The sequence below is a fragment of the Mesocricetus auratus genome, unplaced genomic scaffold (assembly GCF_017639785.1).
Source record: "Mesocricetus auratus isolate SY011 unplaced genomic scaffold, BCM_Maur_2.0 Super-Scaffold_4256, whole genome shotgun sequence".
Lineage (NCBI taxonomy): Eukaryota > Metazoa > Chordata > Mammalia > Rodentia > Cricetidae > Mesocricetus > Mesocricetus auratus.
In genome coordinates, this window is record NW_024429182.1 from 22173693 (window position 1) to 22189654 (window position 15962).

Consider the following 15962-nt stretch of genomic DNA (forward strand, 5'->3'; position numbering starts at 1 on the left):
CCCACACAAGGCACAGTGACTCTCTCTCTTCCTGCTGCCTGTGGATCTGATACAGAACTCTCAGCTACTTCTCCAGCATGTGTGCCTAAGTGTTGTCATGCTTCCCCCCATGGTGATAATGAACTAAACCTCTGAAACTGTAAGCAAGACCCAATTAAATACTTTCTTTTAGAAAAGTTCCTGTGGTCATGGTATCTCTTCAAGCAACAGAACACTGACTGAGCCAGAAGTCTTTTTTATCAGAGGAGGGAGACAGAGTCTCACTCACTATGCTGCCAGGCTGTCTTAGAACTCACTATGCTGACCAGATTTGCCTCAAACTCAAGCAATCTTCATACCTTTGCTGCCTGCTGGGATAAAAGGTGTGCCACTAAAGATCAACAATAAGCTTTTATATGAATAATTAGCTCTGGAGGGACAGGAGGACAAAGAACAACCTTTCCTACCCAACCTTTAAAAGCTACCATCAACTCTAATCAGCCCCAGAGTACATGAGTTAAGTAGTGCTTATAAAGGGGCAGGCAGCAGAGTTCATTTTCTATACCAGAAATAAAGTCACCTGTAAATTAAACTGAGATAACCATATAACAGAAAGATGTACTCCTTTAAAGTTTCAGGGTTTTGTTTTGTTTTGCAAACTCAGTGAAACACAGCTTCAAATAATTGGATTTGATTGGGACTACAAATGTAAGAGCAGACTGCAGACAGCGCAAGTGCGGCACAGCTGAACTGGGTGTGGCGACACCGGCTGTAGTTCGCACTGGAGGCACAGGCAGGGAGATCAGGAAGGCTAGTCCAGGCTGCCTGCCCCAAACCTGACCACCTAACTTCTATCTCCAGGTCCCATATGGTAGGAGAGAATTTATTGCAGCAAACTGCCCTCTGTAACATGAGTAATATAAACGCAGAGATAGGTATTGGGGTTCAAACTGAAGATCAGAGAAGCAAAGCAGACAACCAGTAGCTCTTACCTCTACCAAAGTTGAAATGGAGCGCCTGTCTTCCCTGTGACTGGAAACTAAATCTCAGAATACAGCATCAGACACTGGGGGGTCTTTTATACACCCCCCTAGGGCTGGGATTAAAGGCATGAGCTCTGTTTCTCTTTTAGATTGATTCACTCTCATGTAGTCCTGGGTGGCCTTGAACTCAGAGAGAGCCATCTGTCTCTGTCTCCTGAGTCCTGGGATTAAAGGTGGGTGCCACCACTGCCTAACTTCTATGGCTGTGGCTAGCTTTGCATTCTGATCTTCAGTGGCTTTATTAGATCATAAATATATCACCACAGTCCTCTGCCCTCCACATACATGCTGTGGCTACATATTACTACCCTGATACAAAGAAATAAACAATTTTATAGAATAAAAAATGTAACAATAGTTACTGCATATCAGAAGATTTTTGAGGCACAGAATGGTGCAATCATCAAACATGCAGACGACAGAGAGCTGCAGTAGCTAGGGCAATAGGCAAGACACCTCACACCTGGCTTCTAGTTTACCTTGTCCGGCAACTTTTGTCAGTACACAAAGAGATGAGGAAATGATAGTATTAATCTATCTTTTCCTCTTTAGTTTATTTTCCACTCCAACCTCCCATACACACCATATCACATATACACCTACCACCGCACAGACACATCATCTTCGATTTTATTATTTCAATTTTTTTAGCTAAAGGAAGTTTAAAAATCATTTGCAAAGTTAGAACTAAAAAAATAGCATTAGTTGAGAAACAGAAGCTTAATTTTCTGTACTACTGAAAATATAAAGAAAAAAGGAAGGGTTAGAGAGATGGTTCAGTAGTTAAGAGCACTGGCTGTTCTTCCAGAGGAACCAAATTCAAATCCCAGCACCCACATAGTGGCTCATAACCATCTTGTAACTCCAGTCACAAATGATCTGACACCTTCTGGCCTCCTAGGGCACCAGGTAGACGTTTTTCACAGACATACACGAGACAAAACACCCATACACATAAAATAAATAAATATTAAAAAAGAAGGTCAAGCAGTGGTGGTGCACGCCTTTAATCCCAGCACTCAGGAGACAGAGGCAGGCGGATTTCTATGAGTTTGAGGCCAGCCTGCTCTGCATAGTGAGCTCCAGGACAGCCAGAGAGAAACTCGGTCTTGAAAATTCAAAAAAAAAAAAAAAAAAAAAAAAAAAAAAGAAGAAGAAAGAAAGAAAGAAAAGAAGAGAAAATGAAAAAAGAAAGAAAAGAAAAGGAAAAAGAAAGAGAAAGAGAAAAAGGAGAGGTATACCAAGGAAACCCAGAGTAATAGAAAAGGAAAAAGAAATCTAGTAATACAAACATTCCTCCCCTTTCTCTGGTGTGACTTTTAAATGGCTGACAAATGACAGCATGCTAGTACTTGTTATCTGTGTGTTTGCAATCTTTTAAGATTTCTTCACTTCTTTTCACAAAGATCCATGAGAGACCATGAATCTATTAAAGGAAAAACTGACTTTCTAAGGAGCAAACCTCCCTATAACCATGCAAGTTTTCTGCCTGTGGTTTTCAGATTTATTTATGTCTCACTTTATGTGCGTGGGTGTTTGCCTGCACATACGTCCCAGCAGTCCCCAGGAGGCCTGAAGGTGTGGGGTCCCCGGAACTGGAGTTACAGACGTCTGGGAGCCACCACGATGCTGGAATTGAACCCAAGTTCTTCGGAAAAAATAAGTGCTCTGGAACCTCTCAACCATCCTCCAGCCCCTGCCTGAGATTTCTCAAGTAACAAATCTCTAGGGTCTGAAGCTCTAAGAATTCGAAGTACACTTATAAGAGAAAAAGCACAGTAAGTTTCATGGTCTCTCAAACAAGAATCTGACAATTGAGAAAACTGTAACTGCCTTACTCTGACTCTCCTTACTGCCAATGTATCATATCAAAACAGACTACAACTACTTCATTCAAAAGAGTAAAAGAAGTTTAAGAGATCAGAAATCAAGGACAGATGTGGTGGTACGTGCCTTTAATCCCAGCATGCTGGAGGCAGAGGCCTGCCTGGTCTAACACAGTGAGTTCCAAGCCAGGCAGAACTACAAAGTGAGACCTTGTCTCAAACAACAACAAATCGGAAATCATGACTTGATCTTCAAACTTGTTCCTGAGGAAGTTGATCTGCTAAGAATACTCAACTTCCTGAACTCTGTACCTAAATTTTCCTGAAGAATAATAGAAAGCCAAAAAGGATATGCTAAAGAGACAATGCAACTAAGTCATAGAAGCCGAAGTACTATATCTCTTTAAAACTCTACACTGGCTATCCTGAAGTATTTTGGATTAAAGATCTAGCAAAAAAGACTACTTACATTCTTCTAAGCCTCAATCATTTTTTCTTTGAAAAAGACTTTCAGATGAACACACACACACACACACACACACACACACACACACACACACACACACACACACATCCTCTTCGGCGAGGAACTTAAAAAAAAACTAATTCTAAGATTTTTCTTTCTCTTGTCTTTGTCACTATTACAAATTCTAAAAATAATAATAATAATTTTTTATTTAACACACAGTACTCAACCACTCTAAATTCAGAGATCAGAACTATTAGAGGAGAAAAATTCATAACCTAGTTTTTGTCCAAAAATGAAATTATAGTCAGACATGGTGGTATGAAACAAGGGGATTCAAGGTAGGAGGATGAGGAGCTCAAGGCCATCACCCTCCACAGAGGCAATGTGAGACCAGCCCGGCTACTTGGACGACTAGAGAACTTGTCTTAAAACACAAAAGCAAAACTGGGTGGCGGTGGCACACGCCTGTAACCCTAGCACTCAGGAGGCAGAGGCCAGCCCGGTCTACAGGGTGAGTTCCAGGATAGCCACACCTGTTACACAGAGAAACCCTGTCTCAAAAAAGAAAACAAACAACCATCATGGGCAACACTGACAGTGACAACTGTCATTTTTATAGTATTTCACAGCTGGCATGATGGCTCTTGCTTGTGACCTCATCACTTGGGAGGCTGATGCAGAATGGTCCTCATGAGTTTGAAGGTACTCTAGGCTATACAGTGAATTGCAGGCCAGTTTGGTTACAAAGTCAAAGTCTGGTTGTTTTGTTTTACAAATTTTAGCTCGGCATGGTGGTACACACCTTTAATCCTGCCTTTCAGGAGGCAGATGGATCGCTGAGTTCAAAGGCAGCTGGACTACACAGTGAGTTCCAGGACAGCCAGGACTCAAAAATAAACAAATGAACAAACAAATAAATAAGATTTTTTTAGGACCTGCAGAGACCGTATATTTAGCCAAGGCAAAGGTTTGCCATCAACGGGACTGGAGAGATGTCTTCTAGAAGACACCAGTTCTGTTCCCAGCACTCACATTACACAGCTTATAAACTGCCTCGACTCCAACTCTATGGTATCTAGAACTCTGTCCTGGTCTTCTCGGAGACACAAAGGCACATATACATAAATAGTTCTTCATCAAGACTGAATGAAGGGAAAGGATGCAGGGGAGAAGAAAAAATACATAATAAACTTGAAAGAAACTGCCTATGAAACCCAACACCATGTAGAGTGAATTCACACTAGTTAAGATACTCTCAGAGTCAACGTGTTACATGAATGCAGGAGTCCACAAGCCTTCTCTAAAGATATGTACACTTTGAAGCAATGGTGCACTTACAAGCATCTTTCTTGGGCAGATGGCTGTAGTTTCCTGTAAGCTCTCCTCATACTCAATGACTCCCACTTCCAAGATGCACTGATGACTCCCAATTCTGTCACTAACCAAGATCACACATAATAAGCATTTGTGACAGTTTCTTTGTTTCAAACTACACTAATCTTGTTCCTGTGCTCCATCCAACAATCAAGATCCTAGAATCTTTTCCATCCTACACATTGCTAAAATACCACTGTTTAAACAGTTCAAAAGGAGAAATTATTTTCTTCACTTTATAGAATAAAATTCAGCTGTATTCACATTAGGAGACCACCTTGTAGGTATGTTTTTTTTCCCAAGAAAAAAAAATTTAATGTGTATAGGTGTTTTGCCCACAACATGTATGTCTCTGTATTGCATTTGAACCTGGAACCAAGGGAGGCCAGAAGAGTGAATCGGCTTCATAGACAATTGTGAGCTGCTGTGTGAATGGTGGATAGAATCTGAGTTCCCTCGAAGAGCAGCCAGCACTCTTAACTGTTGGCCATCTCTCTGGGGTGAGATGGGGGACAAACAGACAAAACACACATACACACAGAGAAACTGTCTTAGTTATAGGATGTCATCATCTCTGCAATAAAACACCGCCCCAAAACAACGTGGGGAGGAAGGGTTTATTCGGCTTACACTTCCACATCGAAGTTCATCACCAAAGGAAGTCAGAACAGGAACTCCAGCTGGGCAGGAACCTGGAGGTAGGAGCTGATGCAGAGGTCATGGAGGAGTGCTACTTACTGTCTTGCTCCCCATGGCTCACTCAACCTGGTTTCTTACATCCAGGACCACTAGCCAAGGGATGGCCTCATCCATAATGAGCTGGGCCCTCCCACATCAATCATTAATTAAGAAAATGTCTTCAGGTTTTTCTACAATCTGATCTTATGGAGGCATTTTCCCAATTGAGGTTCTCACCTCTTAAATGACTCTTGCTTGTTTCAGGTTGGCATAAAACTATCCAACAGAGACAGAGACATGCTTTGCATGTCTGTCTGTGCATCATGTGAGTGTCTGGTACACACAAAGGCCAGAAGAGGGCATCAGATTCTCTACAGCTATAGTTATAGATGCTTGTGAGCAGCCATGTAGGAACAGAACCTGGGTCCCTACAAAAGCAATAAGCACTCTTAACTGCTGAGCCATCTCTCCTGCCCCCCAGCAGCTTAAAAAGCTTTTAAGTCTATGTCTACATACAGAGGAAAAAATAAAAGAGATATAGTTCTTAACCTCCTCGAAAGAAAAATCAGACTTCCTAGTTTACTTTTACTAGGTTTCATTGAAGGCTAAGAACATAATGTATGTGTCAGTCAACTTATTAGCTATCCCATCTTGACAAAACTGACAGTCTTCCCTATTATTACCTGCATTACCTAGACACTACACTTTAGTATTATCAACTACTACTCTCTCACTACTACCCCGTCTCTAGGCCTCAGTGCTGTCCCATGCACTGCCATCACCCCCACTAAATACATCCAACTTACTTGGTCATATAAATTTAGTTCCAACCTGTGTGCCTCTAGTTTTCACATTACTTCACGTAACTTAGAGTCAATCATACTGATGAGAATTGTGCTGTACCAAAAAGCTCTGTACTATTTAATGTATAATTTTTGACATATTGCTGACAGCTGACAGCTTCGTTCCAACCCAGACCTCCTCATTTGGTAAAAAGTCAAGCTTCATCTATAGGAAAGAACTTCCCCACCTCTTACGCCAAAGTTAACCTCTGTTGCCTTGAAGCTACTATAGCCTCTTTCATAACACTAATGGAGGAATATTTTAAATACTGGTTCTACAGGACTATCCTGACGTTGTCGATGCTGTTGGTGGTGGTAGTGTTGGTGGTGTGTGTATGTGTGTGTGTGAAAGCAGAGGACAACCCTGGGTGTCTTCCTCAGTCACTATGGTGGTTAGAATAGATTTAGAATAGATATGGCCTCCATAGACGCCTGTGTTTGAATGCTTGGCTCATGGGAGTGGCACCACTAGGAGGTGTGGCCTCGTTGGAATAGGTGCAGACTTTTTGCAGGAGGTATGCCACTGTGGGGGCCGGCTTTGAGGTCTCAGATGCTCAGACTAGGCCTAGGTTATTCACTTATGCTGCCTGCGAATCCAGATGTAGAACTCTCAGCTACCTCTGCAGCACCATGTCTGCCTGCACACTGCCATGTCCTGCCATGGTGGTAATGGACTGAACCTCCGAGTTGTAAGTCGCCACCACAATTAAATGTTTTCTTAGCCAGAGGTGCATGTGGATCTCTGTGAGTTTGAGATCACACTGGGCTACAAGAGCTAGTTCCAGGACAGGCTTCAAAGCCACAGAGAAACCCTGTCTCAAAAATCCAAAAAAAAAAAAAAAAAAAGAAAGAAAGAAAAAAGAAACCACAGAAGGCCTGGCAGTGGTGGCGCACACCTTTAATCCCAGCACTGGAGAGGCAGAGGCAGACGGATCTCTGTGAGTTTGAAGCCAGCCTGATCTACAGAGTGAGTTCCAGGACAGGATCCAAAGCCACAGAGAAACTGTCCCAAACAATCAAACAACAAGGAAAAAAAAAAAAAAAAAAAAGAGCCATGGAAAGCTGGACATAGTGATACACACCATTAATCCCAGCTCTCAGGAGACCAAGGCAGGTGGCTCTTTGTGTGTCTGAGGCCATATTAGTCTAAACAGTGAGTTTCAGGCCAGGCCAACCCAACCAGGCTACACAGTGAGACATAAAAAAAAAAAAAAAAAAAGCAGGGGGCAGGAGAGATAGCTCAGTGGTTAAGAGCACGGGCTGTTCTTCCAGAGAACCCAGCATCACAGCACCCACACACCAGCTCATAACTGCCTATAACTCCAGTTCCAGCAAATTCTTCCCAGCAAAATTTCCTTCCATAGCCCTCTTCAAAGCTATTCTCTAACAGCAGCTCTGATTTCTAATCAAGCTTCCACAACTCTCAGTTATCCTCATCTTCTTCTCCTCACTAACCGAGTAAGAACAGTGTGGAAACAAAGCAAGTCACTTTGTTTTATTTCGTAATCGAAGCTCTGCTTCTTCCTCCCCTTCCCCATCAAAAGCTGATACAGTCCTTGACTAAATTTTTTCAGGGACAATAACATAAGAATTGCCTCTAGTTAACTGAAGTCTGGATGAAAACCAAATTTGAAAATTCTAAATAGCGCCTACCATATAATGGATAAGGTACTTGTATATTACAATATTCAAGGAAATGCAAGAAAACAGTGGCTAGGTGTAGTGATACACACTCAAGAGGCAGAGGCTGGTGGATCTCTGAGTTCCAGGCCAGTCTGGAATACAAAGTGAGTTCCAGGACAGACAGGGCTACACAGAGAAACCCCGGGGGAAAGAAAGAAAGAAAACAACACAATTTGATTTTAAAAACTTAATATTCAGTTCCAAATTTAAAATGTTTTAAACTACATGGGTCAGGAGCAGGCAGATAGAAATGTTTGTAACACACACAAAATACTCAACATGAAATTCAAATTAAAAAGGAATTGAAAAGCCAAATTCAGAGGTGAGTTAAACACATGATTGTCAAGTTCACTCTAAACTAGCTAGTTGGCTTCCTGAACTAAACTTCTCTTAATTGCAGGAAAGAGTTTGCTGAAAAACCAGACAGTCACATGGGTTTCCCCTGCTTAGCTACAAGAATCAGTTCAAGAAAGGCTGAAGCAGCAAATGTGAGTGGGATGCGAGCCATGTCTGTGCAGAACTGCAGAAGGGAGGGAGCTAACAGGCTTCACGGTGCTCGGCAAAAACAGTAGAGTTATGCTGCTGCACCAGAGAATCCAGGGAGGTTTTTGCAAGATAAAGCTTTCCTTAAAACAGACATACACAGTCTATAGCATACATAACAATAGACTTCACATTAGGAAAAAGAAAGCTGAGATTTAACTATGCAGACATAAATTCTCAAGTCTGTAAATGCTGTATGTTGGATTTCTCCATCTGTTCTCTAATGATGTTTGGTTTGGTTTGGTTTGGTTTGGCTTTTTGAGACAGGGTTTCTCTTGTGTAGCCCTGGGGAGCTCACTATGAAGATCAGGTTAGCAGACCTCGGGAATCTGCCTGCCTCTGTAACTTGAGTGCTGGGATTAAAGGCATATGCCCTTATCACCCAGCTGCTATCTGCTTAGAACAATAAACATATCTAAGCTTTAAATCAATGAAGTACTATGAGCTATAAATCTGTGTGCTTTATTTTCATTCAGTTACCACAGAAACCAGTCCATCAATCAACTGGGTGAAGCATTTATCATTTCAGAGATTACTGTCCAGGAACAACCATGGTAAGAATGGTGGGTTGCCAGGCAATGGTGGCGTATGCCTTTAATCCCAGCACTTGGGAGGCAGAGGCAGACTGATCTCTGTGAATTCGAAGCCAGCCTGGTCTACAAATTGAGTTCCAGAACAGCCAGGACTGTTTCACAGAGAAACTCTGTCTCAAAAAAAGAAGGAAGGAAGGAAGGAAGGAAGGAAGGAAGGAAGGAAGGAAGGAAGGAAGGAAGGAAGGAAGGAAGGAAAAGTAAAGAAGATGGGTGGGGTTATGGGACAGATTCTGGGGAGGTTCTTTCTACATTCTACTGAATTAAAAATCTTCACTTAGAAACAAAATAACTCTTGATAACTCTCCCTCCTTCCAAGTAATTTTAAAAACTTAAATTTAAGAGCCACTGAAGGAGTTGGGGAGACGACCTCTGATCTCCACACATGTCCATACCATGTACATGAACACATACACAAAATAAATAAATGGGAAAAAGTTACCTCTCCAGCCCTCAGGTTTTTGTTTTATTTTGGTTTTTAAAGTCAGTCAGTGGTGACAGAAAGCCAGTGAACTATGCCCAAGCATTAGGACCTGAGTTCAGATACCCAAGCCCCCAGTGATGGGTCTGGGTGAATAGAGACAGACTCTGTGACTCTCTGGCCATCCAGCCTTCCCAAGAGTGCACTCCAGGCCAGTAAGAGACCCTGTCTCAAACCAACCAACAAACTACTAACAGTAAGATGGAGAATGATAGAAGACACCTGACGCCAACCAGGCCTCCCGACCTCCACAAACAAGCACATGAGCAAGTGAAACACACACACACACACACACACACACACATCTCTACCCACACAGACACAAAGACACACACACACACATCCTCTACTCACACAGACACACAGACAGATACACACACATCCTCTACCCACACAAACACACACACAGACACACACACACATCCTCTACCCACACAAACACACAGACAGACACACACACACACATCCTCTACTCACACAGACAAAAGAAAAAGTTATTGCAGTAGCAAGTCTCAAGTCATTCTTCACAGCACCATCTGGGATGACTTTCATGGAGCTAACAGAGTTCCCAGAGACCCTGAAAGAAACAGCAGTCTCAGAAAAGACTTCTTTTTCCCTTTCTGAATACATTAGAGATGGTAACAGATGCACTGCCTCAAAGTTTCCAAATGTTTCTGCTTTCTCCCAAACTTCCCATGACAACACAGTATAAAAAGTGTAAGTAAGCCAAGTTAAACATTTCATAAAATTAAGCTAAAAATTTGGCTTCACCTGTCTATTTTTCCCTTAAAACAAAAAAAGATAAAAATAGTTGAATCTTTCTCGACATTCCTTCCCTTTTAGTTCCTTTTTCGATTTGCTTTTTAACCCAAGCTTCATTTCACTGTACAAGAATTCAGGCCATCACTCACCTAATCACATGTACAAATACGTGTTAGTGTCTTCCTACACAAACAGTGTTACACAAAAATTCACCCGTGTTCCTCTTAAACTGGTAGATTTCAGAGGTGCTATTTCTCATAACAGACACATCCCCCAAAGAAACTCTAGTAGAAAAGAACAGATCTAAAGTGAACATGGTAGCAAATGTCTATAATCCCAACACTCAGGAACATCTGGAGTTTGAGGCCAACCAAGGCTAGACAACTAGATTCCGGCTTACACCTAAGAAACAGAACACAGAAATCTGGAGTTTAACATGATCCTGCTAAGGTAGACTCTACAAAACAAAACAAAAACAAATCCCACATCTTCAATGGAGACCTTAGAGCTAAGGGGAATGGTTCTTTCATTCTCTAGCAACCTTCTTATTTTAAAGATTAAAACAATGGCATTTTTCAGAATCTTCTTTAACTCAGCTCGCATCTATAATATTTAGTTGGTAAATATTTGAGGTCTATTACTGTATGTATAAAATAAAGCCATTTGTGTTTGAAAGCAAGAAAGAATTTTTTGAAAGACCCACAAAAAATAATTAGCTACTTGATTTTTAAGAAAGAGAAAATGGAGGTCAAAGCAGCAGGTAAGAGCACTGGATCAGTTTGTTTTTGTCTGTCAGTGTGTTTTTTATGTGCCTAAGTTAGGCCTGATGTATACGTGTGCACCATGTTCATGAACCATATTGGTGTCTGGTATCTGCAGAGGCCAGAGATTGTTGGATCTCCTGAAATTAGAGTTACAGATAGTTGTGAGCCACAATGAGTATCTGATTATTTTACTCAACGACTGAGGATTTGTTCAAAATTACAGTCTTCAGAAAACAGTAAAGAGGAGGAGACATGGAGGTAGACAATTTAACTCAATTTGAATGGGGTAATTCAAACCATTGTTAGATACTGCCCCCTGAGATGAGTGTCACAGTGCGTGCCTTTAAGATGTCCAAAGTGCAGCTAAGGTTTTTGCTGAATTCAAGGAGAAAAAAATGTCCCTCTCACTCTTCTCTGATGCCTAGAACTTTAACATGTATCTTAGCAAGCATGTACTCACACATACCTTCACTCATTCACTCAATCAAGTAACATAAAACCTTCAAAAATTAAAAACAAAAAGCTTCCCAGTGCCTTTGGGGGGGTGTATTTTAAAACTTAAACCTAGTTTTGGGGGACAGGGAGGTGGTTCAACCAGGAAAACATTTTTCATGGAGTGTAAGGACATGAGTTAGGATCCCCGAAAATATATACATAAAGGCTGGAAGGTGTGGTGGCCTGTTATCCCAACAATTGGAAGGCTAAGCTAGGGAATCCTCAGTTCAAACTAGCTAGTCAGGCTAGCCATATGAGTGAATTTTGGGTTCAACTAGGAGTCCCTGCCTCAATACACGAAGGTGAAGAGTGAATAAGGAAGACAATCCACACATGTAAACAGGCAAAGACACAAACATGCATGCCACACACAGACATACACACCAGAAAAACATCCAGTTCTCTGCTACATATGAATAACATAGTCATATGAAAGAAATCTAGCTATAGGAAAGGTTAAAGGAAGTTTAAAATTTGATGAAAACTTCTGCCTGAAGCTAGTGAAACTCCTAATACAGTTTTGCCCTATGATTGCTCACAAACTGCAGTACAGATCTATGTATCTATCTGTTTTCCCACTTAACCTCTACTAGCCAGGTCAGAGACAAGAGTCTAAATCACAAATATTCTCAATGCTTCACACCGAGCAAGCACTCAGGGCATACTGGCTGGATGGGTGATCTCCAAAGTTCATTCAGGTCTAAAGTCACCTGACACTTTACCTCAGAACTTGGCCATGATAGGTATAGTTCGGTATAATGCTACAAAGTGTCAGAGATACATATGTAGAAGTCATCCTGGGGCCTTGTATAATACTGTCACTGCAAGATGTGAATATATTTTCACAAGTAGTTCACACCTGTAATCTCAGCACTTAAGAGGCAAGGCAGGAAGAACAGAAGTTTGAGACCTGCCTGAGTCACATAATGAGCTCCAAGCCAACCTGGGACAGGTGATATCCATCTCCAAAATAATACCAACTAGACTTTTAAAAAGAACGATATAGCTAAATATATGTTTGAAAATTCAGGCACAATAATAGATCTCATTACTATATATTTAGTAATGTGATGGACTATAAAATTAGGATTTTCCATCCTTGATTTAAGAAAATTTGTAAATTTATACAAGCAGGAAAAACAGGAGATAGTGAAATAGAAACATGTAGGAAATGCCGAGTGCAATATAAAACGTACCTCACTGGGTACAAATAGGCACACTAACTGTGTAACTTTCTAATACAGAAAGGAGGGCTGGAGATGGGGCTCAGCTGGTAAAGGGGCTTGTCTTGCGTGCGTAAGGCACTGGATTTGATTCCCAGCACATCATAAACCAGACTTAATGACACAAGCCTCTAATCCTAGAGAGAAGTACAAGGTCAATTTGGTCAGTTACACAGGCAAGTCAAGGCAAGCCTGGGCTACAACAAGGCTATATCCAAAAGAAAACAACAAAAACCAAAAGAACAAAAAAAGTGTTTCTTTCACTTCAGGTTACAGTTAAAATCTTTGAAAAAGGAATGAAAACAGGAAAAACTGAGAAAGAGCAGATTTTACAAATTGGAAATATTTTATTTGCCTTGATATAAAACCCAACAACAACAAAAACAAACAAAACAAAACACGCTAGTCAAAGTCTACCTCACAGGACACTTGTTTTTCAGGAATGTGCAATAAGTTTTCCACCATGACTTCCCTACAGCCCTATTAAGCCAGCAAATCCTTGCTCTGGAATCTGCAAAGGCCAGCATAATAACTTAATTTCAAAAATGCCAGGTCACAGATAGAACACCACTAAAAATTAGTTACCACAGTGATGGAGAGGGGCTGAGGCAGGAAAATCCCAACTGGGGGGTGGTGATATGGGATGGGAGAGTGTTTAAGACCAATCTCAACTATATAGCAGTACCTTCTTATGGGGTAGGGGAGACAGACATCTTTCCAGATAATTACAGTGTTCCAGCCCACAAAATACATGCTCCCAAACATAAACTCACATGAAAGTGAGTCAACCCCCCCCACACACACACACTTCACAAGAAGTTGCTGAGGATGTAACTCAGTAGGTGGGCTACTTGCCTAGCCTTGGGTTCAACTAACAACAGGGATGGTGGATGTTGATGAAAAGTGATGACGCTTGTCTGAGGTAAGCACAAAGGGGATTTCCTAATTTCCTAGAGTGAAATAGTAACTTGGGCTACAAGGCTGAGGTCTCATTTCTAAGCACTACACTGCGTGCCTGCTTTGTTTTGTTTAAAGACAGGATCTTGCTATGTAACCCTGGCTAGCAGCTATGTAGCCCAGGCTGGTCTCAAACTCCTGGCTATCCTCCTATCTCATTATTCTTTAGTAGTGGTGTTTCAAGTGTGTATTTCCGACTCGGAATGCGTTTTAGTAAAGGCAACTGAAAAAATACTCATTTCTAAACTTCAAGAACTCCCAAACTAGGCCGGTAAAACAGCTCCACTGAGCTTGACAACTTGAGTTGAATCTCCTGTATCCAGAAAGTAGGAGAGGAGAACCGACTCCCAAAGGTTGTTCTCTGAAGCGAGGATACACTTACACATAGGCGCGTGCGCACACACACACACATACATGCACGCACAAACACACCTACACAAATAACTGTAAAATTTTTAAAAATCAAGAATTCCCAAACAAATGGAAAAGTCTTAGATTCCAAGCAAATGAACTTTGCAGACTTCTACACCACACCTGTAGGAATACACTGCCGCCCGCCCCGTCCAAATCCTAGTAATCAGTTTTTTTTTTTTTTAAATAATAGAGCGGTGTTTGCTGTTGCAGATGAGGACACTGAATATAAGGCATTGAGTTGCTGGTCACACTTGGAAGCACACGGTCTCAGGGGACTGAGTAACACCAAGACTGGCTCCTGGCCTGGAGCTCACAAAGCCACCCGGTTCTCCTTCCCTAACGTCAGATCAAATGAGTCCCGACGCGCCGGGCCGCTGGAAGGCAGCCGCCCGCCGCCCACAGCGCTCGGCGCTCGCTCGGGGCCCCGCCCAAGCCCCCCGCGTGGCCGGTGCGATACCTGGCGAAGAAATCCGCGAAGCCACCGCTCCGTCGAGCTCGAGCCGTGGTGCCCCCGGGACCCTGCTCCGCCGCTGGCAGGGGTGCGGGCGACCCCGCCGAGGGCAGGAGGTCGCTGGCGCTCTGGCGGCGGCTCACCTCGAACGTGTTCCGAGAGCTGGAGCGGGCGTCGGGGAGGCCGGGGCTGGGCTCCGCGCTCCCACCCACCCTCGCGGCAGGGGTGGCGGCTGTGGGTTCCGGTTCGTCGGTGTCCCCAGCCGCCAGGCAGCAGCTCCGTAGCGGGTCCTCCAGCGGCGCGGCCCAGTCGTCCGGGCCGCCCGCACCGTCCACACCCAAGTCCGCGGGCTCCAGCAGGCGGGGGTGGCCGCAGGATCGGCGGCGACGCGCCTCCTCCGGGCCGCGACGGTCCTGGCGCGGCAAAAAGCCCGAGTCCCCGTTGGTCATGCCTGAGTGGCACGCCGCGGGGACAGCCGCCGACTCTGCCCCGCCGAGCCCGGGCTGCGACGGGCCCGCGGCCGCCGCGAGATACCGCTGCAGGAGCTGCTGCGGCCGCGGCGCTTCCTCCTCTCCAGCCTCCCCGGGCGACTCTGCGGCGACGGCGCCTCCGCCGAAGCCGCCCGCGGCGAGGACGGTCTTCCCGTCCTGACCCACGGGCCCCGGGACTGGGAGCAGCTCGGCGTTTCTTCCCGAGCAGGCTCCGGCATCCTCGGGACCCATCATCTGAGGCGCCGGCGGAGGACTGCCCTGCGCGCAGGGGCCGCGGCCACCGCCGCCGCAACGTTCCCAGACCCACCCCTCCCACCCGCCAGCTAGGGCAGTTGCCGGAGGCCGGGCACGCGCTCCGATCGCGCACGCGCACCAGCGGGCCCGGCCGGCCGCGACCCGGCGCGTCCCCGAACCATAGAGACGGCAGCTAGAGCGACCTGGGAGGACAATCTGGGATCCTCCAGCGGCGCCTGGAAGGGAGTGGATGGTTGTTGGCGCACTCGCAGAGTGACAGTGCTTAGCAGAAGCGCAGGTCCCGCACACTTGGCCAAAAACTCACTTGACACGATTCGCTTGTTAGCCTAAGTCCTTCCATCTTGACAGTTTTTACCTTATCAATAGTGAGGAATAATACTGCAACGGTTCAGGTCTTCATTGCCCCCAGAACAACCCCTTGCCTACCGTTTCTGCTTCGTCTTCCACGTTTACCAAAGCGTTATCTGTTACCACGTGACAATGAACACGTCGATTGTAATGTAACTTGGATAAGGAGATGTAATGGAGTCAAGAGTGAACACTATTAATAACTGCAGCACCCTGTGGTAATGGATTAAAATAGAATGATGACCATTTAGTGGGAATAAAATATATTTAATGTACAAATCTCAAGACAGATAA

The 15962-nt window shown here is 43.9% G+C and overlaps 1 protein-coding gene across 4 annotated transcripts in view; it reads right to left on the minus strand.

Moving 5' to 3' along the window:
* The window catches only part of Tbc1d12 (TBC1 domain family member 12), a 94022-nt gene extending 78649 nt beyond the window's left edge, over nt 1-15373 (minus strand). For all 4 annotated transcript variants that reach the window (XM_040744902.1, XM_040744899.1, XM_040744907.1 and 1 more), the window contains exon 1: nt 14581-15373. In XM_040744902.1, coding sequence (XP_040600836.1) covers nt 14581-15299 — 719 coding nt within the window. In that variant the 5' untranslated portion in view covers nt 15300-15373. The remainder of the gene's footprint in view (nt 1-14580) is intronic.
* Between the last annotated feature and the right edge of the window lie 589 nt (nt 15374-15962).